This window comes from Pteronotus mesoamericanus, unplaced genomic scaffold (genome assembly GCF_021234165.1).
Source record: "Pteronotus mesoamericanus isolate MK-2021 breed Mesoamerican mustached bat unplaced genomic scaffold, CSHL_Meso_final contig_163, whole genome shotgun sequence".
Classification (NCBI taxonomy): domain Eukaryota; kingdom Metazoa; phylum Chordata; class Mammalia; order Chiroptera; family Mormoopidae; genus Pteronotus; species Pteronotus mesoamericanus.
The window spans coordinates 21,559,098-21,585,780 of NW_026555064.1; the positions used below are offsets into that span (position 1 = coordinate 21,559,098).

The 26,683-nt window shown below is 58.6% G+C and overlaps 1 protein-coding gene across 5 annotated transcripts in view; it reads left to right on the top strand.

The window, feature by feature from the left end:
* Nucleotides 1–26,683, top strand: part of CAMK2D (calcium/calmodulin dependent protein kinase II delta) — a 128,494-nt gene that overhangs the window by 41,474 nt on the left and 60,337 nt on the right. For all 5 annotated transcript variants that reach the window (XM_054563654.1, XM_054563660.1, XM_054563668.1 and 2 more), the window contains exon 3: nt 19,620–19,679. In XM_054563654.1, the coding sequence (XP_054419629.1) occupies nt 19,620–19,679 (60 nt within the window). The remainder of the gene's footprint in view (nt 1–19,619; nt 19,680–26,683) is intronic.

Genomic DNA, 26,683 nt, shown 5'->3' on the forward strand with positions numbered 1-26,683 from the left:
CTGCTCTGCACCCACTGGCCTCCACAGGCTTCTGTGGTGTCCCCGTCACTGCCTTTGTGGGAGTGGAGCTCCTCCAGCACAAGGGTGGGTGCTTGTCCCCAGGGTCCCTGATACAGAGGACAGGGCCTGTAGTGCAGACCTCAGGCTGTTGAACTGGTGAATGAGGGAACGCATTCACCTTGTCTCCCTGCGCCCAGCCCTGCCCTCTCTCCGGGCTCCAAACCGTGTCCAGGCTGAGCCCTCTGCCACCCAGCCCAGCTCCCACCCCGCCCTCCACGCCCGCTGTTCCTTCTGTTTCCCCATCACTGTCAGAACAACTTCATCCCTTTCCCTCGCCTCCTCTCTTTTCCTCCTACTCCATCTCCAACTGTCAGCGGTTCCTAATGGCTCTGCTTTCAACATATAACCAGAATCTGGCGCTCGTCACCGCCTCCGCCTCCGCCACCAGGTCCAGGCCGACAGCAGGCCGAACCCGGACCACTTGGCAGCCTCCACTTGCCTCCCTGCCCTGCTGCCTTTAGTCTGGTCTCAGCACGGCAGCCAGAGCGGTCCCGTCGCATCCTGAGTCAGGGATCTCCACCCCGCACACCCCCTTGAGGACTCCGGGTCTCACCCAGCCCAGGAGATGGGGGTTTCACCGTGACCGTTTCTGCTGTGACCCAGGCTGCCCCCTCCCCTCACCTGTGTCTCTCTGACTTCCTCTGCTCCGGGACATGGCCCCCGTGCCACCCCCTGCACATGGCAGGTGTGCTGCCCGCTCGGGGCCTCCGCGCCTTCCGAACCTCCGCTCAGAGAGCCGCTCCCCCAGGTGTGCGCCAGGCTCCCCCCGCCCAGGACTTCCCTGAGCGACAGTGGGGCCGTCTCCCCTGACCACCGTGGAGATTGCGGCCTGAGCCCCTACTCTGGGTTCGTTTCTTCCACAGCCCGCGATGCTGTCTCGCACACGCACTGTATTTTACTGACGACTGAAACGTAAGTGCTCGGAAGGCAGATGTCTTCTCCACTTCGATCCCCGCCCTGTCACCAGGACGGAGACTGGCGCCTGGCACACAGCGAGCGAGCAGCGGCCCCTTGTTTCCCAAGGTAGCAGAGCCGCTCAGAAGCCAAAGCGAGGAATCGGACCTCGGCACAGTCCCTCGCTGTGGGTTTCAGCCTCCGCTGCCCTCTTGAGGGTGGTTCTCACCCACTTGCTGCCGATGGAGAGGAGATGGCAAAGTGTTGAGACTGGGCAGTGCATAGGTTGGAAATTCCTCCTGACATTCCCACGCCTTTTTTCTTTTAGTTTGTTTATATTTCATTCATTCTCCTCACCCGTTTCCCCATCCCACAAAGTCCAGAATGGCCGTGGTACTGACAGTTGCCATCAGCTTGGAGGTGCAGGAGCTTCTACTCTTCTTTTGTTGTTTTGAGACGGATCCAGACAAATACTTACGTGAAGGGTTCTTCTCAGTGATTCTCCAGCTGTGATCAGATCAGTTCCAAATAGAAAGTTGGAAACTTATTTTCCTCGGTTTTTTGTTGTCAGTATTTATTTTTTTGTGTCAACCTTGTGCTCATTCAAATCTGCATGTCCAAGAGTCAGTCTGTACACTCGATAGAAGAGAAATGCTCTGAGTTTCTGGTCTGGAGGAACTTGCTAATGATTAAGAACCTGGACTCATGCTGCCGAACCAATGAGAGCACAGCGAGGTGGCTGCTGAACCAATGAGAGCACAGAGCGAGGTAGATGCTTAACCAATGAGAGCACAGAGTCAGGCAGCTTCCGAACCAATGAGAGCACAGGATGAAGCAGCTGCCGACCCAGTGAGAGCACAGAGTCAGGCAGCTTCCGAACCAATGAGAGCACAGAGTCGGGCAGCTGCTGAACCAATGAGAGCACAGAGGCAGGCAGCTGCTGAACCAGTAGCATGGAGTCAGGCAGCTGCTGAACCAATGAGAGCACAGGATGAAGCAGCTGCCGACCCAATGAGATCACAGAGTTAGGCAGCTACTGAACCAGTGAGATGTGAGATCGCAGAGTCAGGACGCTGCCGAACCAATGACAGTGCAGAGGCAGGCCCTGTGCAGTGTGCATTGCGTCCGGTAGCGCAGCAGCAGGAGGAAATGCTGGTGAAAACTAGCCTTTGGGTACTTTTGGCGGTGTTCTCCTGCCTGTCCCGTGCCCATGGGTCTTGGCGATGGCGTGACAGGTGTTCACGTCAGGGCAGTGTGCTCTGTCTCCCCGAGGGTAATGAGTGTGGGACACACATCCTAAAGAAAGAGTCTCGTTCATAGAAACACCTGCTTTTTAAGAAATGATTTTTTTTAGTGGACTGCAGGCTGCCTCTTATTCTTGAAGATTAGCTTCTCAAAATATAAGCACATCAGGGACACTTAATTGCAAGAGCTGAAAGCATTAACGAAGGCTTTTATTAATGCTTCATTAATAAATCAGCAGTGGCTCAGAAACTAGATCTTCCTTTTCCTGAAGACTTTAATGTATCTCCATGCTTCTGAGGGTCAGGAAACTACTAAAGTTTGAGGTCAGACGGTATCAGGTGGTGTTTCCATTCTCCGGACAGGCCAGCCGGTTCTGACACCCCTGGACGAACCCACCTGCACCAGATGGGCGAGCTGGTGATGTGTGTCGTGAATACACCTGCTGTTCTCACATAGGGTTTGAAGGACCAACAAATAGGAAAGGCATGTGTATAGGGGAGATGTTGGCTTTGGCCTGGTAATGCTGCTCTGCCAGGCGTGAGTGAGGGCAGTCGGTCAGGAAAGCGGGCCTTCGTGGAGCTCGGGGTGCTTAACGGAACGTGTCGGTGGCAGATACTGCCTCCCAAACTGGGTTCATTTTAGTCTGTGAGTTTCAGCCCTTTTCCTCTCATGGCACATGTAAACTAATCAGTAACATTCTGTGGTGCACCCAAACATATAGTTTTTGCCAATCTGACAAAAAAAAAAAAAGCATAATTTTGAGTCATTCACACAGGGACGGCTATTGCTGTGTTGGCCGTTGTCATTTTTTATTTGACAATCTAAGGGAAAAGAGGTCAGTGCCCCTGACTAAACAGCCAGGTATCGCGTGTTTTAAAAATTCTTGCGGCACAACAGTTGAAAATAGCTGTAGTGGATCTTAACATTAGAAGCCATTATATAGGCAGTGTAAGAAAGTCTAAAACATTTCCTTTGGATAATCCTCCAGCAGCTTTAATTTAGACAGGTGAACACATTCTTATTGGTAATAAGATCCTGTTTTATTTCTGCACTTACACTTGGTTGTAGCCACATCTGGCCTCCCAGTTCACAGAACACACTTGAAATCCTTGGGTCCTGAGCAGCAGTTTCCAGTGGAGCCCCGTCCGCCTTTGAGAAACCGGGCCTTCCCGTCGCAGGCGGACCCGGGGGGGCGTGAGGAAGAGGGAGGCCCCGGGAGCAAGGAGGCCGCTCGCGTCCATTCCGCCTTTTCCACTGACGGCTTCCTTTGCTGGTGCTACTGTGTTCTCGGGCGACCGGGAGGAGGACTGGGGCCCGAGCAAGTGGGCAGCTGATCAGGACGAGGGTGTAGCTGGGGCTGCCCAGACAAGGCAGGGTTTTACGGGGTCCTCTCCAAGTACCTTGCACTAGTAAAGTCTCAAAAAGTCTGTTACCACTTTGGAGTTTAGCCAAACCAGCTAAATCTTTCCTTGGTTTCTCCACTTCTAGGCCGACAGCTGGGCTCCTGGGGGGGCTTATGGGGGCTTGAGAGGCCGTACACATTACACATGCGGTTTGCGACAGCGTCATCGAGCCTCCCGAGCAGGCCCGCGGCCCCGGGCACGGTTTGGCCTGGCCGAGTTGGCCCGAACGGCTCGCACCCCGCCTGGGAATTCCCGCTCCTCGCCCCCTACTGCATGGCCAGTGGCCCGTTGTGAAGGCCGCGCGGAGCCAGGCCCGGCCGCCCCCGCCTCGCCGCGTTTCTGCCCGTCTCTGCCCGTCGCCCCGGTCAGGCGTGGGCGTGGTCCCGGTCCCCTGCGGCTCCAGCCGGAGCGGGAAGTGGACGTCTCCTGAGCCCTGGGACTCTGGAAACCGTTTTCTTCAGCAGTGACTGCGGCTGGAAGCGTGAGTCGTCTGAAGGGCGATCCGCGTAGACGGCGTCCCTGACAACAGTGCAAGTCGCACACGCACCGGTCCGCGCGCCGGTTTCCTGGCCGGTGTTCGCTGCCGCGGGCGTCGGCAGGGTGAGGGCGAGGCGCCTGCTCGTCCCGTCACTCGGGAAGGCCACAGGCAGAAGGTCGCGGACGCTTATCGCCCGGACGGGCGCATCGGACTGACGTGGCTTATTTTAAATGTATTTTACCGGGAGGACCGAGGGCACTGCCCATCCTTGCCAGGTGGGACTGACGCGGCGTCGCGTGCGAGTGGAAGGGGCGTGGGCAGCCCGCGCCCACAAAGAGCCCGGGAGCCGGAGGCAGCGCTTCGCCGGGCGCGGGGGTCGGCCGCTGGGACGCAGAGCGAGGGCTCTCCTCGCTCCGGGGTCTTCTCTGCGGCGTTGACGCCTTGCCTCCATCCTCGTTTCACGGCCAGCTCTCTTCTGGTCGTGCGTCGCCGTTCTTCTCCGTCCTTTTCGCAAGAGGAGGATGGAGGTTTCTCTAAAGCACAGACCAGCGCCCTGACCACGGGCTCACTTCAAATAGGAGTCAGTGTGACGTGGCCGGTTTCCCTGACCAGCCGCCTCACGGCGCAGCGCGGCCGCGGTGTCCGCCGTGGACGAGCCGCGTCTCCCCGGGCTCCGAGCTCCCCGAGGAGCAGGCCCGGCGCCGGGGTCTGGGCGCCTGTGTGGACCGGCAGGCTTCTTGGTCTGGGCTCTAAGTGTTGAGGCGGATGATCCACGTCTCTGACATTTCTGTGCAGAGTGTTCCGTCCGCAGGAGCCTCTCCTGGGGGCGGTGACACTGGTGCAGGTGCGGACACAGGGCAGGCGGCCCTCTGAGGAGGAGCCCTCCATGCGGTGAGTCCCAAGCCCGCAGCAAGTATCTGAGCCCGGGGCCTGCGGGGACACTGGCGCAACCTTCGTCTCTGTCTGTGGGGCTGGGCCTGCGTTCACAGCGGTCCCCGTCCCTGTCCCGTGGGACCTCCCACCCGCTCGGACAGAGCAGCCTTGGAGACAGGCGTCCGCCCGGCCCTGGGGGAAACTCAGTGGACGCAGGCTGCGTTCTGGTTCTGCACTCCGCTCCTCCCGCGGCCCGGCCGCCCCGCCCCACCCCGCCGCAGGGCCCAGCGCCACACCGGGGCCGTGGGTGTGTCTTGACGTCTTGACAGCTGCTCTGTGGCTGCGGGGACCTTTGTTGCCACCAGACCCTGCAGGACAGGGCGGCCGGCAATGCCAGCAGCACGGAAATCGTCCAGCGGGCAGTTGGACAAAGACCGTTGGGGTTATTAAGTGGTAATAGCATTTGCTCTCTCTTCCCAGGTACCCGCTGTTTGGAGGCATAAGGTGGCGGACAGCGTAGGCCCCGGTCTGCTCAGGGCACCTCTGCCCCCCGCTAGGGGCCTGTTTCCCCTGATGTCACAGATAACTCCTTGGACACCCTGGCCTTCCCCGGGTCCCTGGACCTGGAGAGTCCTTGCTGGGCGCTGCGGGAATTCCGGCGAGGTCCTTTACTGGCCGGGGTTACGGACCTCTGACCTTCGCTCTCCTCTCCGAAGTTAGGACGCCTTCACCAGCAAAAACTCACGGATGGGGTGGGTTGCGTTGGAGGGAAATCCTGGTGGCAGGGGAATCTCGTGCGGCCGTCTTTTGTCACTGCGTTTGGAACTTTGCACAGTTGTGTTCTTTCCTTTGGTTTCTCTGCGTTCGGTTCAGTTTGTCGTTCCGAGGTGGGTGTTCTCCCTTGGCCTGCCCCCCACGGTCTTCACGGACAAGGGGGGACCCAGCCCGGGTGCGCTCTGCTCTGTGGAAGGTGTTTCTGAGGCGCCTCGTGGGACAGCCCTGGGAGGACGGGGCTCAGGCGGGCCCCCGGCAGCGGGCGCTGCGTGGGGGGCGGGGCGGGGTCCGACAGCCGGGCCGGACATCCGACGCCTGTCCCTGGAGGAGACGGTCACAGAGAGTGTGCCATTCCACTGGAAAACGGTGGGACGTTGTTTCATTTTACCATATATGAGGATGGGCACCCTCCCCGGCTCAGGCTTCAGCGCTCTCCCTGGAAGGTTGCGGTTCCCGGGGACTCGGCCAGGCAGAGCCCCTGCCCGGCCGGGGCAGTGGGGACTCGGCGCAAGGGGGCTTCTCTGCCCCGAGTGAGCCGGGGGGCGCGTAGGAAGCGGAGCGCCTGGCAGTGTAACATTTTTTGTTCAGGGCCAAGGGTGAACTGAAGTATCCCGTCTCTGTTTGGCCGCTTTTATGTTATTGACAGGAACCGTCAGAAGCTACCCGTTTTCAGCTGGTCGGTGTCTGTCCCAGGACTTCCTGAGCGTCTCGTTTCTTACAGAGCACGTGCCAGGTAAAAGGCCTCAGACGCTGTGTTTTCTCGTTTGACCGCGAGGCAGAAGCAGCGCCGACTTGGAGGGGACGGTTCGGGCCCGTCGACTGAGCAGGGCCCGTGACCGCCGGCCACCCCCTCACGGGCACCCCCTCTGCAGGGCTGACATTCGCACTGCGTTGGAAGGGCGGCCTGGCCCGCCCTTCCACAGGGGGTGTGTGGCCGCGGGCCCCAGAGAGGGGCGTGCGAGGCCGGCCGCGGCTGTGTCGGTCAGCGCCCGGCGAGCTGCCGGTGGCGCTCTGGGGCGGGCAGGGGGCCGCCCCGCCCTGCGGCACGTCTGGCCCGCGGCAGCGCCCCCGGCGGACAGCTGGCACAGGGCCGGTACCGCGGCCGCCCTCGGGGAGGCAGGGGCGTGGGGCGGGGCGGCCGAGGAAAGGCCACAGCGGACACAAGGAAGGGACCATTCGTGTTCCCGGCCCGCCCCCGGGGACACTTGGTAAACATTTTACTACCTACAGAATCGATGCTTTTCCCTCCTGGGAAATACATCTCTTAATCTTGGATTTCTGTGTGGTGAAACTACTCTTTTTTGTTCTTCCACTTGTTATTTATTAAGATACTTTTATTTTAAAGGATAATCACTGTTTGAGCTATTTGGCACATGCACATATACACATACATATTGAAAACAAGAAAAGGGCTTGATGTGTTTGCATTAAAACTTGTGGCATAAAGTCTCACACTAACCAGTGTGGGTGTGAGTGGTTCTCTTATTAAGAAGCCAGGGCCCAAAGCTTTGCTCTCAGTGATCATTATAAAATATGTCCATATAAACTGTGCCCATCGTCTTTATAAGACTGTAGATTCTTGGGGTGTGGCTGAAAATTTTTGCTGGTGTAATTTCCAAACTTCTTATCTACTCAAGGAAGAAAGTGGTTCCAGAAGTGACCTTTATACTTCCTTCTTAAATTTAAAGGTAACTGCATTGTAGGTATAATAAACACCCTCTTTTAAGAAGATTAGAGATCCTGAAGGAATATTGGAGTCATTATGGCCGTTAGAAAAATAACCTCAGGTTTTGGCTGTTTTGTTATTAGCAAAAAGGAGAAGAAACATGTTTTTAGAACCACTGCTTGTGGACATTTTCCCCGAGAACTGGGAGGCGGCGCAGAGACGGGCGCCGCAGGGGTGACTGGGTGACTTTCCTGGTCCTCCCCTGAGGACACGTTTCACTGATTCGGGAGAAGGGAGGGGGAAGGGAGGAGAGAGAGAGAGACATTAATCGATTGCCTTCTGCGCGCGCCCTGACTGGGAATCGAACCCACAACCTTCTTTGTGCCGGGACAACGCTCCAGTCCGCCGAGCCACCCAGCCAGGACTCGGCGGCTTTTTAGGTGGGTGAGGATCCGTTTTCAGTCCCCGTGTGGGCCTGTCCTTCAGGGGCCGCAGTCCCACAGCGGGGCAGGTCGCTGACTGTGGCTCCTGAGCACAGGGCCCCAAACTGGCCCCAAGGCTCGGCTCTGCGCAGGCTCCTTCCAGAAGCAATGGCAGCATAGCACTCGGGCTGGGTGGCACTTCCGGACCGGAGAGTAATGCTGTTCTTCTGAGAAATGGATGGGCATTTTAAACGGGGTTTTGGTAACTATTTCTGCCACCTTTCCAGTAAACAGGGCTCACGGGGCAGGAGGGAGCGACGGAAGCAGTGCTCCGGAGCCTCTGACCCCCTGGCTGGCCGAGTCTGCGTCCCCGCCTGCCGCGCCCCTGCCGTGGAGAGGAGGGGAGACCACCCTTGCCAGCCACCCCCTTTTCCAGTCGCCAAATTCTAAGTTAGGTCTGTCCACACAGGGCTCCCGGGTTGCCCTGGGGAGCGCGTTGGTGTTGACAGCTTAGCCCCGGGCCCACCTCTCAGTTTGCCTAGTGCTCTGCACACGCACCCCTGACGGGGACATGGGTCCATCTGCACGAACACGGCTCTTCTCCTTGGACAGCTGGACGCAGGGGCGCCATCACAGGTCCACTTAATGTCTACAAGTGGATTGCGACTAGCCGCCTAATTAGGAGTCTTGCCGATAATCTTTCCTTCTCCAGTTCCATCCTTCATAGCATCATCATTTTTTCCCCTAAAATAGCAGTGCTAGCCAGCACTTTGTTTACGTGTCAGTCACTGTGTGCCAGGCACTAGTCTGTGTTTATGTGTCAGAGTCTCAGCGGCTCCAGAGTCGACACTGTTAGTTTCCCACTTTGTTGAAGAATAGACTGAGGCACAGAGAGGCCGCGCCCCCAGGCGTGCCGCCGCCCCCCTCGCGGTCGGCTCGGGTTCCCCTCAGGGCGCTCCCTCGGCACCGCTGGGCTTCCGGAGGGCGGGACCGCCCCTCCGCACCGCCCCCTCGGCTCACCGAGCACAGGGCCCGGTTCGTGGAGTGTTGCCGCTGCTCCCCTGGAGTCACCATTGAGTTAGTTTGCACCCAGGTTTGCAAGAAGACAGAGGTGCCCTGAACCTGGCTGCGGTCCTGTGTTGACCAGAGAAGGCGTCCGTGTCCTCCACTGGGAACAGCACACCCGCCCGCCGACGGCCCAGGACCGTCCGTACCCAGCCTCCGTCCGGGCGCGCTGCCACGTCCTGGGTGCCGCGCCGAGGGCCCGCCGGCGTGCAGCCCGCATTTCCTGTGCAGCTGGGGCAGGGGCGCCAGGCCACCACACCCACGCACGCAGGTTTCTCTCCTGCCGTGTGACGGCAGGCGCGGGAAGGGCGCGTGCGCTCCGCCCACTTCCTGGAGTGGCCGCCAGCTCCTTGTCCTGGACGGGCCCAGCAGCACGGGTGCGCTGTGGTTAGGGTAGTGTGCTCCTCATTCTTGTGTCCAGCTCGGTTCAGGAAGTCGGTTCCAAGTGTCGGAGAGCAGTGACGGGGTCCCTGGCCCTCGTTTTACGCTGTCGTCTTCGCTGCGGCTCGCCCACGCCAGGCGTGTGCAGGGAGCTGGCGGAGGACGGCTGAACACAGAGGGACGGAGCAGCGCCCGTCCGTGTCTGGAAGGAGCGGCGGGATCGGGCGAGGTCTGGCACCAGGGCGCATGCGCTGTCCCTGGCGTGGTCCGGTCTGACCGGGTGACTCGCTCAGATGGTCCCTGAGGAGGAACATGTGAGTCTCACACTTACTTCAATAGTAACAGTAGAGGGATACTTCTCTAGTGTTTACTGTACTAAACATGAAGATGGTGTCACTTCTAATTTTAAATACGATAAGTATGCCACGTGGAAGGCCTTCGCGTGCGTTCAGCCCAGCAGGGGGTGGGCGGCGGGGCCTGTCGGGCGGCCCTGGGCCAGAGGCGGGAAGGCGCCCGCCCGCTCGTCGCCGGCGGGCGCGCACGGCTCGCACCGCAGGGTCAGGTCTGAGTGGCACTGGCAAAAACTAGGGATTTTAATGAAAACTTACAGATTTTAGAAATGAGTGAAGCTAGTGAAGATACTCTGCCATTTAGAAAAACTAACAGAGCTGTACTTTTAAATTTTTAAAGACTGGAGTGTGATTTTCCTTCTATGCCTTACTCCAGTTTCGAAGCCGTTTCTGTCTGGAAACCAGTTAAAGAGAACCCGACGCACTGAGAACGTGCTGTCCGTCCTCCTGGGCCAGAGCCGCCGAGACGTGGGCTTGGGCTCTGGGGGAAGGTTCCCTGTCTGGAACCTGGTTCAGCTCCTGGGCGATGCGGCGAGGGTCCCCTCGGCCCTGTGGGCGCGGGGCCGTCACCCTGGCGCGTCTGGGCCCCGTGGGACTCCCCCCGCCCCGGGCCCCTGTGCTGGCCTCCGTGCTCTGTCGCTGGGTAGGACATCTCACTGGGCCACTGATGGAGGGACACAGCCACACTGGCATCACAGGAGTAATCAGTCGACAAATCGAAACTGGAAGAGGCTCCTTTTATATTGAGCCGGCCATTTGGCATGTTTTAAGCAGAAAGTATCTAAACAGAAGAGTTACCCACATGGCAGGTGTCGGTTACATTCAGGGCCGGGTCTGACGGGAGGGCGGGCCGTCCGCGTGCTCATCGCGGATTTGTGCCCCTCCACGCCGGGCCACGTGTACCTGCACCTCGACGAGAACCCTGCGCACAGTCTGGGGTCGACGCTCCCCAGGGCCACCTGGAGCTCCTGTGGCTCGCGGGCGCGCGGGGGTGGGCTGTGTCACACTCCACCTGGGCCCTGAGCGTCGAGAGCGTACAGGGCGTCTCATTTTTCATTTTTAACAGAGAAGCAGCCCACGTGACTGACGGGAGGAGGGAAAGGAAAAGGAATGTAGCTGAAGTGTAACTACAGCCGGCAGTAAAGCTGACCACCTGCTTCAGGGACTGCAGTCATTGGGGAGCTGATGCCTGGTCTCCCACAGCACTGCCTCAGTTTACCAGGTGATTCTAGGAAAACTGCAGAAATTCCTTTTGTGCTTCATTCTCTCTGACTCTTAATTCCGGACAGTGCTCTGTGTGACCCACCTCCCACTCAGCGGGCGAAAGTAAGTTGTGTCCCACCGGCCGGGTGCCCGACGCTGCCCCAGGTGACGGTGCTCGTTGGTCAGACCTGCCGTGGAAGGGCCTTTGCTGGCCTCAGGTCACCCACTGCACGGAGCCATCAGTCTGGGTCCTAACAGAGTCCCTGTGGTCAGGCCAAGGACAGAGTGCCCCTCCCGTGGCACATAGAGCACTCACCTCTGGTTCTGGGTGACCACACAGACGTCCCCCGCTGTGGACCTCAGAGTCCCCTCTGTGAAAGCAGCAGTAGGTGACTCCACAAGGGACCCGCCCTGGGGCAGCCGAACCTCGCAGTTGCGACTCTGTGCCTCGCAGCCCCCGGCCCTGCCTGGCATGGGGAAGCTCCGGCCGTCTGGGAGCTGGGGCGGCTCCACGGCGGGCCCTCCGAGCCCTGCAGCTGGGGGTGGGCCGGTCAGCGTCAGCATCGGGGTCAGGGTCAGGGTCAGACTGGGCTACAGGGACCCGGGCAGGCGTGCTGGACTTGCCTCGCAGGCCGGCTCTCGTCCGGCCTGCTGTCCCCCACCCCCTGCTTCCCTCGTCCAGATGCCACCCGCTGCGCGCCGGGTCAGCCCCCCCACCCTTGCAGCTGGTTGCTGGCAAGAGCCGGGGCACAAGGAGGAGACGCGGCTGGTGGCCGGGGCTCGCCCAGCCTCAGGCTTCATCGCCGCTGCAGCCTGTTACTTTGGAAGTTATCTTTTATATTGAAACAAAACGCACCCAGAAAAGGAAACTTTAGCTTATGGGTAGGTTTGTGATGAAATGTTTGTATAGGATAATTAGTTGTACAGGACTTTCTTAATAGGCATGAAGCCTGTGGCAGGTAAAGTTCTTAGTTTTGTGTCATTTGTAGTAAGTTTGTATCTTTTTAATCACCAGTCTTTATTCCTAACTAAGTCTCCTGAACCTTTTGTTTAACGGACGGTGCTTTCTCTGTGGTAAGACACGTCAGATGTGAGCGCTCTTTGCCGTGTGCATTTGAGACACACCCTTGGGCAGATCTGAGCGGCCGTCAAGTCCGTGGGGTAGAGTGTCACTGGGAGGCCTTCCTCCCCGCGCTCTGCCTCCCTTCCTCTTCCCCACGGGGTTTGGGTTTGCTCATCTTTGTCTTCAAAACCTGCGAGCTTGACTGCCCCGCTGAGCCAGGCTGAGCGCCCCGTGGTGTTAGGTTTTGTGTTGCACTGGGGCCGACGCTTCCTTGCTATGCTTGCATTTCCAGTTTGCATTTAGAGGTGATTTGGCTTAGATTTTTTAATATTTTGAAATAAGAGTCGTCAAAACTCAACTATGTAACTTTTTAAATTTGACTTCTCCCTGTGCATGGTTCGAGGGATATGACTTAGTGTTTCTTTTTTATGCTCATGATCATTTCTAACCCAGATCCTGGAGGCAGAGACTGGGAACAGGGCTGGTCTGTGCGGCAGACACCCGAGGGGAACCACAGGACAGGAGCAGGGCCCAGGCGAGGGCCGGGGTGGGGGCGGGGCGCTGCCGGCCGCCTGTGCTGTGCCAGCGGCTGCGCGGTGACTTTTGTCAGTTCTGGGAGCTCCGGAGCATTAACAGCGTCCCGAACTTTCTCATCTGCTCATGGTGCATCTTAGTGCGTTTCCGCTGCCTGACAACAGTGCTCCCGCAACCCCTAGAGCCGTTGTTAACGTGGATGGCGTGCCCTCGGGGATGGAGTGAAACTGAGGCACAGCACGCGCTGATGTTCCTGTTGTGTCACCTGGAGGAGGGGCCGCCTCCGTGCTGCCCCGAGCTGGGATCGTGGTCCTGGGGGCTGGGGGCGTAGAGCCCTGGGCTCTGGTCACGGCTGTCCTCCTGTTGGGAGGCCGCTGAGCAGGGGGCTCCGTCTCGTCTCCTGTTTGTGTTTGTGCCTGCGCCTCGGTATTGAAACATCAGACCGGGGAAGCGCCCTCGGGCTGGATGTGCTCGGCCTCCACACAGACCTTCAAGAACCTTGGAGGCAGGTGTAGAACCAGAGAGATGGTCAGACGAGGGGCATTCCAGCAGGGGGCAGCACGCGCAGGGCACGGAGGCTGGAGCCCCCGTGGCCCCGGCCAGGAGTCCGGGGAGGCCGCGGGGGTGGAGGAGAGGGTGTCGCTCGCGGAGGAGGTTTGCAGTGAGGGGACGAGGCCTGGACCGGAGGCGGCGGCGGCCGGCGGGCTGACGGCCTGGCGGGTTGCAGGAAGGCCATCACCCGAAGTCACCGAGCTGACTGTGGAGAGGGAGCCCGCAGTGGCTGGAGATAGGAATTTGACGCCCGACCCTGGGGGGCCACGCAAGGCGCAGGGAGCAGCTGCGGGAGCGGGGTCACGAGGTCCGGCGCGCGGGTCGCCCGGTGGTAGAGGCACGGATGGGCCAGCTGGGGCCAGGCGCCCGGTCTGCTGCGGGCCCCCGCGGGCGGGCCAGGGGGAGGGGAGCGAACGAGGGGGGCCAAGGGCCGGGGTGTGGTGCAGACGGCGAGGGGGGGCGATGGGGACCCTCGAGCTAGGTCCGCGTTTCTTGGGATGGGGGGGCTTGGCGGCCACTGATGGCGTGCATTTTGAATGATAGTTCGTCCGTATTTTCATTCCGTTTTGGCAGCATTAGATAGAGTGAAGCCTGAGCTAAAGGTGCTCTGCACTTGGGCTGCAAATTCCCAAGTGACAGAGTCATCTCTGTCGTGCGTGGAGCCAGTGTGCACCCCCCCCCCGGCCGCAGGCAGGGGTCAGGCCGGGGCTCGAAGGGCAGGGACAGCTTGCGGGCGATGCGGGCGATGTGCCCGGCGCGGCCGCGGGGGTCTGCGCTCTGCGGGCTGCCCGTGGCTCCTCGCCCGGGACCGCGGTGTCCTGTGCCCCGGCACCGTTTGCACAGCGGCCAGGGCCGCTGTGTTCCCGCCGGTTCTGTGGGGGCCGCACCGTTTACAGAGCTGTTCAGAGGAGCCAGTGGGTCACACGCACCTGACAGACTTGCATGGGGACATCCTCTGCCACGATTGGAACGCATCTTGTCTGGAGGGCCCCCCGCCCCCAGTTCAGGTTGTAAGTGTTCATCCTCCCCTTGTTTGTCCGGCCGGCCGGCCATCCCTGTCCCCAGCAGTCGCCTGAAGAACGTCACGTACACGGTTTCCCGTTGGATTCCGTCATTCGCCAACACCTTTTTCAAACGCATTTACAGACGCTGCTGGGCAAGAGGAGGAGGGAGAGCGAGGAGCGGCCCGGCCCGGTGGGGACCGCGCCCGGCAGGAGGTCGGGGGGGCCGGGCGCAGTCCGGCGGGCGCTTCTCGGGGGCTGCGGGGCGCAGCCCCGTTTCCAGGTCGGCTGGCGGGTTCCCGAGAGGCTCGAGTTTCAAGGAGTGAACAGTGAGGGTGTCTCGTGTGCCCGCCACCTTGCGCGGCCTGAGGAGAGGCAGCCGCTGGCTCCACCGTGATACACAGGCAGTGGCTGCCGGGCCCCCGCCCCTCCCCGCTGCCAGGGAGCCTGGTTTGATTCTGATCGTACCCGAGGGATTAGCGCAGGCCCGAGAGTGTCCTCAGTGTCACGCTGCAGGCGGTGCTTGGCGGGCGGGCGGTGGTCGGCCCCCTCGCAGGGGAGGGGCCACCGCCGCGCACGCGTCCAGGGCACCTGTGCCCGGCACCTTCACGTTCGTACAGAGGGCAGCCGTCCTCCTCTCTGAGTCCAGGAGGGCCTGGAGCCAGCGGGTGGCCTGGGACGTGGCCGCTGTGCGGGAGGGCGCGCAGGGAGCGGCGACGGAGCGCGGGCGCCAGCGTCGGGGGCAGCGCACGCCCCTGCGAGGAAGACTGCCCGGAGCGCGGCCGCGTCTCGGGGTGCCGCGCCCCCCGGGGCAGAGGGGCGGCGTGCTCTCTCCTCGGCGGCGTCGGGCTCACGGGCTGTGGGTGGTGGGGAGCATGGGCGGTTCCCCAGGCACCGGTACCGTCGGCCTGGACCGTCCACGGGCGGCGGGGGTGACCGCGCCTGACGCCAGAGGGAATGCCCGTCAGTGTATCCCAAATCGGGCTTGCGGCACGAAGTGAGCGTAGATCGAGGTAACAGTATGAGATGAAGGTATCATATTTGGTGACGACTCTAAGCCCCCTTTCCTAACGAAGATGACGGCTCTCAGTCCAGGCGCACAGTGCTCAGGCTCTGTGGCGCCCTGACCTTTTGGGAGCATCTCCTGACTTGCACGTAGTGTGGTCTTCAACCTGACCCGGGAGCCGGGCAGGCTCTCCGCCCCGGCCCCGCTGAGCAGGCAGTCACTTGTCCAACCAAGCGTGTGTGGAGCGTGGCCCCAGCGCCCCCGCGGGGCTCCGGGCTGTGTGGGCAGCGCCGGCCATCCGTGTCGACGCCCGCTGGGCCCTCGGTGCGGGTGCCGTGTGGCTGTGGGGCGTCTTCGTGGTTTGGCGCCTTCAGTTCTGTTCAGTTGTGATGCAGGGAAGGGGTGGTCACTTACGCATTGTCACTCGACACACGTGTCAGTGTGCACCTGTGCTCTCCTGGGGACGCCCCGCAGGCAGAGCCGGCCGTGAGCACTCGGGCCGCCTGGAGAAGGCCCTCCTCCCCTCCCGCAGCGGTGGCCAGCCGGCCTGGTCCTGGGGCGGGGCCGTGTGTCTCAGCCGCACCGGAGTTTCTCAGAAACTGAACAGATGTGATCAAGTTGAGGATCTAGTTGGGCTTGTTGTGCAGAATCAAGAGGAGCAGAATGAATCCGCCCTCCAGACTCAGCAGATCTGAGGGCTGATGTCAAGCCGGGTGCACCAAGGAGGGGAGCAGGGCTGGGGCGGAGGGGCGGGGGCTGCCTGCCTGCTGGGGCCGCAGCCGAGCTCCCGCCCGGGGGGCCCTGGGCAGCCCCTCTGGGACTGCCTGAGAGTCCCAGGGTGGGCATCTGCCTGGGGGGGCACCCAGGCCTTCCTCAGACTGTACCCGTGCCCTCAAGTGTGCACACGAGTCTGGGGGTGTCTGCCCAACTTGCCATGGCAGGAGGCCCCCACCCCCCGCAGCCCAGCCCTGCCCGTGGCATTGCCTGTGCGGACGAGGCAGCTCCGCACGGCACAGGGGCCAGCGGCCTGCGGCCTCCCGGGGCCTCCCTGCGCCCCAGCAAAGCAGCCATCAGAGCTGCCGGTGGCGGCAGGGCGTCACCTCTCCCAGAAAGCCCTGGCTGCGGCCGCTCCCGCGGGGACGCGCGGAGGCTCCTCACTGGTAGAAGCGCCTCCGGGAGCAGTGGCTGGTCCGTCCCTCAGGGGCCTGGGCGGTGCCCGCTGCCCTGGGGGGTGGCCCCAGTCTCCACGCGGAGCGACTCATCCGACCGGGCATCAGGGAAGCACGCGCTTCAGTAGGTCTGAATCCATGTGTTTCACCTCATTTAAAATAAAATCTTCAGTTAAAAAAAAAGTATCTTACACCTGGGAAGAAATAAGAGTAAGTACATTTTCTCAAAATGCTGAGAAGCTCCAAGTTCAGGGCTCTCCGCGCAGGGTAACGCCCTTCCCCACGGCGCCCTTGTCGACACGGACGGAGCGGCACCGTTTGCCGCGGCGCTGCCTGCCAGGCAGGTCTTCAGCCTGCGCTGTTGACGAGCCTGACCGGACATCAGCCTGAAGGCTACGTGTCCATCCTGGGACGGTGCGGGCCTGAGCTCAGGGAGAGCAAAGGGAGAGCAAGGGGGAGCACAGCACACAGTGATGAGCGAAGTCGGTCCCGCGCCCGCCGCCGGGCGTGTGCCCAACCACGGGACTCCACAGGGCGGCAGGCAGGGCCCCCGTCCGCCTCGGCCTCCTCCCGTCGCAGCGGTGACAGCTGGGGGTGGGGTCACAGGGTGGGACTTGTTGCCAACCGGGCTAGAGGTGAGGGAATTTTAAGTGTGAAACTGGTGTGCGTCTCCGCAGGACAGAGACGCGAGTGCACTCTCGGTGACAGGCCGCTGCCGCAGGGCCTGGGCTGGACACTGAGTGGGGAGCGTGTCTGTGTCGCTGAATTGTGGTGTTCACGAAAACTGCAGCTCTGTTGTCGTGTTTGGCATGTCACAGCGTGCCCCAGATCCCTGGGGATCACTGAGTTTCAGGGTTCAGAGAGAAGGCTCGAGAAGACGGTGGGCTGTAGTCTGGGTGGCCCGGCACCACCCCTTAGAAGTGGGCCTGCCTGGGACTTGCGCCTCACCAGTGGAATGTGGCCACTGTGACAAGTGTCACTTGTGGTTAACCTCGATAAGAAGGGCAGGGCCTTTGCCAGCAGATTCTTTCCCTTGGTGACTTTGATGAAGCGAGTGGCCAAGTGCCAACAGCACCTGGAAACCCAGGGCAGTCTCCACCCTCCGGCCCACAGCTCGGGGGAAGCTAAGACCCTCAGCTCAGCAGCTCCTAAGGACCTGAGTATGGTCCCCAAGGCTGTGGGTTTGGGGGTACATCCTTCCCAGCAGGGTGAGGTGACACCCCAGCCCTAAAGCCCCGCTGGCGCCCTTCGCGCCGCTGGGTAGGGTGCCTGTGCGCTGCCCCTCAGCAGCGGCGCTCTCTCGGGCGCCTGCGTGCGCATGGTCTGTCCCTGCCGCAGACAGCGGACACGGGGTGGGCGTGTCGGGCAGCCAGGGCCCCCAGCGGGGTCCGCGGGTGCCACGACCTCAGCAGCAGCACTTTCCCTCCTTCCGGAGGCTGGAATCGGAGACCCAGGCGCCCGGCTGGCTCCTCCTGAGGCCCGTCCCTGGCTTGCAGGTGGCCGTCGCCCGCCTGTGTCCTTGCCGGGTCTCCTCCACAGGTCACTGTCTAGTCCTCTCACAAGGCCACCAGTCGGCCTGGAGCAGGGCCCCCCCATGGCCGCATTTTAACGTAACTACTCCTTTAAAACCCTCCTCCGAACACAGCCCGGCCCGCGGCCCGGCAGGCCGCCCGGCGGGGCCTGTGAGGGGTGCCTTCTGCTGCAGCCGCGAGGCCTCGCTGCTCTCCGCAGTGACGTCTTTACTGCCTTGCTTTTATTTTTACGTGATTACACGTGAATCAGGTTGTTAATGTGTATGTTAACATACATCAATGACTTTATTATATCTCCAGGCTTTGTGTATTTGCGTATTCCCTGTCTCCATAACAGAATTATAAATCCTAAGAGCACATTGTTTCATATGCTTACGTATGACACTTCACAGTATTGAAAGTGGTGTTAGGTGCACTTTCAAAATCTGTGTCTGTGTTGTATATTTCTAAATAAGAATGTTGTAGAAGTAGCTTGTCTTAAGGAGGAGGTGGGGACTGAAGAGTTCACGTTTGCTGAAGCACATGCAGTTTCAGGCGGTGGCTCGAACAGGGAGCGTCTGCCACACGCCTGTCCCAGGCTGCGCCGATCCATTCACACGCTCCTCTTTGGGCTGTTAGCAGCAGCTTATACGTTGAACAGCTTCCTAAATTACTTCCCTGAAGTGGCCTGGAGGAAATTATTTTAGGCATGAATATGCATGTGCACGTTTGTGTCTGTGCATGTGTGTCAGGTAAATGAGTGTGCACAGGGGCGCACACGTGCCCAGGGGAGCGCGTGAGCGGTCACCAGCGGGGGAGCGTGTTGGGGGGGATGGGCCTGGGTCAGTCGTATGCGAGTGGTTTTACACTCTTCTTTTTCTCCAGATTTTCTGTGGTTCACTTATTTCCAAATAACAACTTAAAATTTAAATGCAGTGACTTATGTTAATATGTAATGGGTTTGTTGTTATTTTTAAATGAGTTAAATACATATTTTAAGTTTCCTCAGTCATATTACATTTCTAACAGAGGAAATATTAATAGATCTAATGCACATCAATGAAAGCTCTTTGGGGCCCTCGATAATTTTAGGAGCATTGAGGGTCAGAGACCACAGAGCTGAGGATGACGGACACAGACTCGGGGTGGGCGGGCAGGGGTCCCCACGTTCTCTCGAGGCTGTTCATTGGTGAGCGAGAGCTGAGTGGTAAGTGGCACTTGCTGGTCCTCCAGCCTGGGAGCCGGGGCCTCCCTCGGCCTCCGCGGGACTGCCCGCAGGCGAGAGGCTCTCCGGGGATGGCCGCTCCCCAGGCTGCCTGTTGGCCGGGCAGTGTCCTTGTCTCTCTGCCATTGCTCTGTGCTTGGGTCGTGACTTTGGTTATAATTATATGGGTGGCCCATGACGAAGGAACCAAAGAAGAGCATCAGATAGTTCTTAAGACGCGGTTTCCAGGGTCCGTGCCCCTCCCCAGACACGGCTCGGGGACGGAGGAGGTGGAGGAGGGCCAGCGGGTGGTGGCTGGGCTGGTCTGCGGCGTGGGGAAGAGCGTGGCCGCCGAGGGTGGCGGAGGGCAGAGGGTGTGCGGGGCGGCCGGCAGGAGGGGCGGCGGCGCAGGCTGGCGTCCCCTCTGCGGTGGCTGGGCCGCGCCCTGCCCCGCGGGCGGCACTGCCGCTGCTCCCCTGTGTTGTGGCCGCGCACGCTGAGCGTAGTGGTCGAGAGGGGACCCTCACTTTCTGCCATTGTCACCGTCGTCGAGCATCGGGCAATGAAGAGGAAAGAAAATTAGGTGTTAAAAACACTTACGTGGGGTCACGTAATTCCAAATTCAGATTTTTAAAATCAGTTTTTAAAAAGAAATCAAAGGATAAGTAAATGTACAGGCTGTGTGTCATTTTGGTGCTGTTTATTGTCGTTTCATCTTCTTTGCCAAAGTTGTGATTTATTTTTCTGTCTTTGTTTTTATAACAGATCATCAGAAACTGGAAAGGGAAGCTAGAATCTGCCGTCTTCTGAAGCACCCCAATATTGGTAAGAAAGTGCTCCAGGGTATTGAAGTACAACTTAAAAGCTTTACAAGATGTATTTTTGCAACAATAAAGTGCTTATTTAATAATCTAGTGTTCGCAACTATTATGAAATAGGTATCTAACTTTTAGTCTTGGTTACATTTGATTACTTGAAAGTTTTTAAGTTTTTCCAAACATAGCAGTTTTATATATACTGACATTTAAAAACTAACATGAGGTATTCTTAGTTGAATAAATGTCTTCTTGTGTCTTCATGGTTATTCAGTTGTGCTGATGAAATTGGAGAGGCATTTACTCCATTCTTTCAGTTGCCTAAGCTACTCCCCCCCGCTCTGTAGGAAGTTCACCTTATCGTCTCTGCTTCTACCCCAGAAACTAGTAGAATCATTGTAGAATATTATTCCTCACGAATTTTAAAATAGCATGGTAATGTTCAAGATAAAAAATTGATGACTATACGAAACGGAGAAGAAAGAAACAAAAGGAAGAGAAGGAAAGAACTGTTAGGCGAGATGCTGGGACAGCAGCTCGCTCATTGTGGGAAAGTGTTTCGTACCGGCCCCGGCAGGATGGCCCTCAGCCGCGTCCCCCTGGGGTGGAAATGCGGGAGGGGCTGCGGGGGGGCCTCGCGGGGGCGCCTGGCCCTTCTGTCTCTGCGCAGAGGCCCAGCCACGCCGCCTCCTGCCCACAGTCTCCCTCCGACACACCTGGTGGCTCTGAAGCCCCCGCCCCCCAGCAACGGTCTCAAAGGGGCCTGGCTCGCAGGAAGGACGGAACAGCCATGGACGAAGCCCGGGTGGGGTCTGGGTCAGCAGCCGCAGAGGCCCTGGAGATCCCCTAGCACAGGCCTTCATTGTCCTGTTCCAGTAATCGAGGACGCTGAAATGTTCCAAATCCGTGTGACTTATCTGAAGTCCCAGTTCGTCTGTGACCTGCCAAACCCGAGCGCCTGATGCCCTCTCCAGAAAGAGGTGCGGTGGTTGGCGGGCCTGACCGCCACCACAAGGGGGAACAGACCGCTGGTCTGTTCCCTGTCAAGGAGGATCTTGGAGTCGTCTGTGGTTCAGATGAGTCTCACTTAAAAACTTCCAATGCTAACACGAAAGAACAAACCTTGGTCAGTTTGGGAAAGCATAAGTAATGCCTGCCCACTGCACGCGTGAACTCTGCTGTGGAATCATCACGTTCGAGGAGGACGCTCTGCTGGGCAAGCTGTGGTTGGCAGGTGGACGGTCATGGAGTCACGGAAGCGGACAGGCGGAGCTGAGAGAGCAGGGAGCACCCTTGGGTGCCGTGAGCGGCGTCCCAGGCCCGTGAGTGGGAGCTCACGGCAGCTGGGCTGACAGAGCTTCCTTTCCCTTAACCCTGGAGGAGCCAGCGGGGAGCGGGGTTCCAGGAGCGCAGTGATGTGCCCAAGGTCACACGCACGTCCCCAAGGGGCGGGGCTCACAGCCCGCTCGGGACCTCGTTCACACACAGTGCCTCCCCCTTCCCCTGACCTGCAGGCATGGTGTCCTGATGTCTCAACCTCAGTTTCTCTCGTTCTTGCAAAAATCCTTGGGCCAAATACCATTTCTCTGCTTTTCACTACATATATGTAACATTTTTGTTTGTAGATTCCAACAGTTTGTGATGACACAAGAGTAGGTCATGTTTATTGCCCCACAACTGTCTCCAGTGACTCTCTCGGTTGGTTAAATGTAACTTAACACGATTCAGTAGCGAAAGACAAAGTGTTCTTGTTTTATGGTCACCTTTTACCTGATTATATCTCATCCCCCCCTTTTTTTTAAATTTTATTTATTTTTAGAGAGAGGGGAAGGGAGGGAGAAAAAGAGAGAGAAACATCCATGTGTGTTTGCCTCTCATGTGCCCCCAACTGGAGGCCTGGTCCACAGCCCAGGCCTGTGCCCTCACTGGGCATCGAACCAGCGACCTCTCGGAGGCCACTCAGCCCACTGAGCCCCCACCAGGCAGGGCGCACCTCGCCTTTCATGTCGAGCATTTGGTGTGAGGCTCACGGGGACGTCCGGCCTTTTGGCCTCTCTAGGCCACACTGGGAGGAGAAGCGTTGTCTTGGGCCGCGCATGAAATATATTGCGATATGTAATCGCAAAAGAATCTCATAACCTTTGAAGTAAACTTACAATTTTGCCTTGGGCGGCATTCACAGCCATCCTGGGCCACGTGCGGCCTGCGGGGTGCGGGTTGGACACCCCGCTTTATAAAGTGCCCCTTAGGCCGCCTGCCTGTCTGCAGAGCTGCTCCCTCTCAGCACATCTGAGGAGCAGCAGAGAGCTGCTGCTTCAGCAAATAAATGTTTTCAAAAATTCTCGTTATTTACTTCGGCTTTTCCTTCTTTTGTTCATTTTACATAGTGCCTGTGATAGTCTTTTTAACTCTCAGTTGAATGTTAAATTCACCATTTTTTAAGTAAACAACTTATGTAATAGATAAAAATTCGGATATAAAAATTGTCGATTCAAGGTAATATTTTAAATTCTCTTTTAATTATTGAATTTGGATCTCAGTCCATCTGTTACCAGTTTCTTTGTAAATAAATTATTTTTCCAAATATCAGTGAAAAGTCCACTCCATACTTACATCACGAAGTAGTTGGATTTTACGTGAAGCTAGATAGGAAAATGGTCTTCCTGTTACAAGTGAAGGACAGTCCGTGATCCGCCTCTCTGGAAGCACACTCCGATTTACCCGATGCTTAGCACTTCTTCAGCTGTTTCCCCTGGTGTATCTACTAACTGTGCTTGTTCGCGTCTTGTGCCACCTGTGGCACGTACAGGGCGGGGGCCGCAGCCGAGTCCTGGAAGTTCACAGCGGCTTCTGGGGCTCACAGGTAGGCCCTACGCAGAAACTTTAAAGGAAAATAGTTCCAGACACTAGCAGCACCTTTAGTTTCTTGTTTGTCTGCTCTCTTGGGCCTGAGTTAAACGGAAGCCCCTCTTTCTCCTGGGCCTCACCCCTCAGCGACAGCTTTCGTAACCAGGAAGCCCCCCAAAAAGCCAAGGAACCTCTTCATCCCTTAAGAATCATTGCTTGTCCCCCGTCTTCTGGTAACTTGGGTGCGGAAAGTGAACTTAGGCCCAGTGAGCTCCGTGCTGAGACCTGAAGGTGGGCTGAGTGACAGAAAGTCGGTTTAGGGCAGTGACCTTGGTCACTAGCATCGGTGACGAGGCCATGGGCTGGGTCACCAGGCACCGATGAGGTGCTTCCCCTGCCGTCTGGCGCCGGGGCTCTGAATCCTCCGAAGAGACCAGAGCGGTCCTGTCCCCACCACACACCGTTGGGCCAGGGAGGCCCCGACGGCCGCGGCCACACGCCAAGGTGCGCGCAGCCTGCCCTCGACCCCCACCCGGCCCCGCAGGGCAAGGGCGCGCGGCAGCGGCCCGGGCGCCCCACGGGCAGGGAAAGGGGTCTCGCGGTTGGAAGGGCGGACGAGACCCCGGGGCGCTGAGGCCCGTCCCGCAGATGCCGGGCGGCCTTCCCGTCTCCTTGGCCCTCGCTCCGGGGGGTGCGGGTGCGGGTGCGCAGGGACGGAAACGCCCAAATGCCGAATGGAAGCCCAGCAGACCCCGGTGCCGCAGGGCCGCGTGCCTTGGCTGGCCATGCTCCGCAGGGTCCTGGTGAGGGACGCCTTGCACACGGTCCTATTTAACCCTGAGTGAGCTACTGGCCTGCTGTGAAGACAGTCTCTTGTTGTCGTCTTCTGGTGATCAGGAAAATGAATAAACTACTTGTCACTAAATAGTAGAAGTTAGGTAACAAGCCAGCAACAGTCCTGTGTAACACGTGACAAAGCAAATTTTAACAGCTGCTCTTTATGCTGTAGAAGAATCAGGATAGGACACTGTGGGGTGAATTCTAAGACCTCATAAGCCCTGGGGTGCATGTGTTTTAATTAACCGTTGATTATACCTGATTTCAATAGAATATGCACAGGAATACTGACTTAAGAGTTTTAAGATAGTTTTTGAAAGTGTAATTTAAAGTTCAATGATAACATTTATTTCCAGCATTGTATAAGGCCCGCTGTGGTTTACTTTGGTAGAAAAGTTGCCACTTTAGGAAAGGTAGCTCTGTAGACCCACTTTTTATAGATTTGGAAATAGGATTTTTTTTTTCTTTAAAAATGTTGTACAAGTGAAAGAGTTTGCTCTTTGAGTTTGGTGTGTATTGAATCTGCTTAACACAAACAGCCCCAGCTCTGATGAACTTGTCATAGGGTCATGATCGTGTCAGAGTATTGTTTGGTATATTAGTTTCGTTGATTTTTAGTTTAAAATGTTAATAGCTTGTGTTAAAAAGAGTAGATACAGATAGTGATATGACTTGAATTCTTTTTCCATTAAATTTTTTTAACATTTTGGATTTCAGTTGTGATTTGTGTTTTCTGTGAAATAATAGAAAGATTATTTGGAGAGATTTGGGGGCTTCGTGCCTCTGGAGCGCAGCGGCATCTGCAGCTCGCTGTTGGGGGGCAGCCTTCAGTGGCGAGCGTGCCGCGCGCTTCGCCCAAAGGCCCGGGGTGCGAAGGCAAGGCCGAGGCCCGCAGCGCGAGCTGCCTGCGAGGCAGAGGGGCCCTCGTCCGTCATCTGTGCTCTTCAGAAGGTGGAGGGTTTCCCCACAGACTTTGACCCTGAAGCTCCCCTTCGGGAAGCAGCTCCCCTCCTGGGACGCCCACAGTTGTCTCCTGAGCCTCGGTGGCTTTGCATGTTCAGGTGGACTTGTGCGGGGCAGCTGTGCAGTCAGGGGACCCACGTACGGCCCTGTGGTGGCCACGCTGGCCTCGACCTTTCTTCCCCACCCCAACGCTGCCGCCCGCACGCGCGCGGCCCTGCCGGCCCCCCGGAGCCCCAGAGACAGGCCGCTGCCTTCTCCCGAAGGGGGGCCGCTCTGCCGAGGAAGCTGGCACTTTCATGACTGACTTTGTATTTTGATAGTTTAATGTCTGATCCTTGAGTTTTATAACATGGGGGTAATTGCTGATGTGTAAAACTATATCATTTGATTATAGGTCTGTCTTGAAATAATTTTGAAATCCTGTTCGGGTACCCTCCTCTTCTTGTCTTTCATTTTGAGCTGCAGTGCGTCTCCTATTCCACAGCTGTGCTTCCCCCTTGCCCTTGTGTTGGTCTTGCGCGCAGAGGGCTTTGCTGGTCACAGGGCGAATCGTTGCTCAGCCGGCACAGGCTGGGTCACGGTTTCCTTCCACTGCGACGGCAAACTCACCACCTCAGTATTTGTCTCCCAGTGCTGGGGGCTCTTGGCAATGCTTTATCCTTAAAGAGAACGCTCTTTTTAAAAAGTGCCCAGGGAGAGTGTGGAAGCTGTCCTTTCACAACAGTCCGATGGTTATGTTACTGAGGGCCTGCGACCGCGGGCCAGAGAGCCAGCGGCTTTCCGATGGGGGCCCTGGACAGCCGGGCCTGGGAAGGGGGAAACTCCAGAGGCTTCATGGGCCTCTGGCAGGTGGCTTTCCCCATGAGGTGCGAGCATGAACTCACTGAGAACAACAGGTAGATGCTCAAATAGTCGAGTCTGTATTCTTATCACAGTTATCTTCTTTCTTTTTCCCAAGAGCTACTCTGTAGGCGTCTGCCATCTCCATTTTTTCAGTCAGCGTGGTAAGCGCCGCGCCGCGCCCCGCCCTGAGCCCGGCCCTGGCCCAGCAGCTGCTCTCGCAGGTGCGCGATTTGCCTGAGATGACGGTTCAGGAAGGGTGGAACCAGGGCTCTCATCCCTTTGTTTGATTCCAAAGTGCACGCCTGTCCCCTGCAGCCTCCCCTCCTTCACTTCCCGCTCCGCTCCCAGCACCCTGTGTGGCTGGCAGGGGACGTCCTCCTCGTGTGGACGTTACAGCAGCATGTCCACGGGAAACACCCGCCGTTCGCTGCCGTGTGTGTGCCATTCAGGCCGAGCCGGGCGTGCAGCGGGGAGCCTTGCGCCGTCTGCGGCTGTTTTGGGCAGGACTCTAGACAGAGCCATGTATCTCGAGGAGCCAGATTTAGGGGGACAGAACTGCCCCAGTCATGGAAGCTGGAATGAGTCTGCTGTGGGGACAACGCTGGGCATGCACCCTCCCCGTTTGAAAGGCTCCGGGCCTTTTAGATGCGCGCGAATGAGCCCCATGCCCCTGTGTTTGTCCCTGAGCTCTGAGAAGGGCACCTGTCCCGGTCCCGGCCTCGGCCTCCAGGCTCCTGCTCCCGAGCCAGTGATGCTGGCCTGGTCAGGGGCCCGCCCCTCCTTCTGACTGAGGTCACTGGAAACTTTGCGCCTCGGTCTCACGGTGTCTCTGCAGTGACCGTGTGAGTCACCTGCCTCGGCTTTGCCACACCAGTGTTTCCAGACTTCGTCTCTGAGGCTCCTTCCTGAGTTCCCTGGCTCTGTCTCTCTCTTAATCTACCTGAGCATCGCGGGAACGCGCCTGGGCCCCAGACCTGCTTTCCCGGGGCAGCCACCTGGCCCAGTGCTCACCAGAGCCGTCATTCCCCGCCCTTGGGCGTAGCCTGTGTGCCCTTGGGCCTGGCCTCCCCCGGCCCCAGCCCCACCCAGACCTGCTCCTCCGCTCGCCTCGCCTGCCTCGCCTGCCTCGCCTGCCTCGCCTGCCTCGCCTTGCAGCCTGGCCCAGGCCAGAGCCTTATGTCACCCTGGCCACGCCGTCCTGGGACAACAGAGAGTCGCCCGCATGCTGTTCGCCTCAGGCCAGTGGACTTAATGGCTTTTAAGTCCCCCTTCTCTGCCGTAGTACCCCAGGCCCTCTGCTTCTGAGACAGGCTCCTAAAAGCGTGCGTGGGGCCTGCCACCCGTGTCTAAAGCCCGTGCCAGGCTCCTGAGCCTTCAGACTAAAGCCTAAAGCCCTGACCTGGCAGACCCCTTCCTCTTCAGCTCCCGGGCTGTCCTCGCTGCCTTGCGGGCCAGCCTCTCCTCTACCCTACGCCTAAGTTTCGTTTTTGCTAAGGCCTTTCCCTTACACTCTTGGTGGGGAGT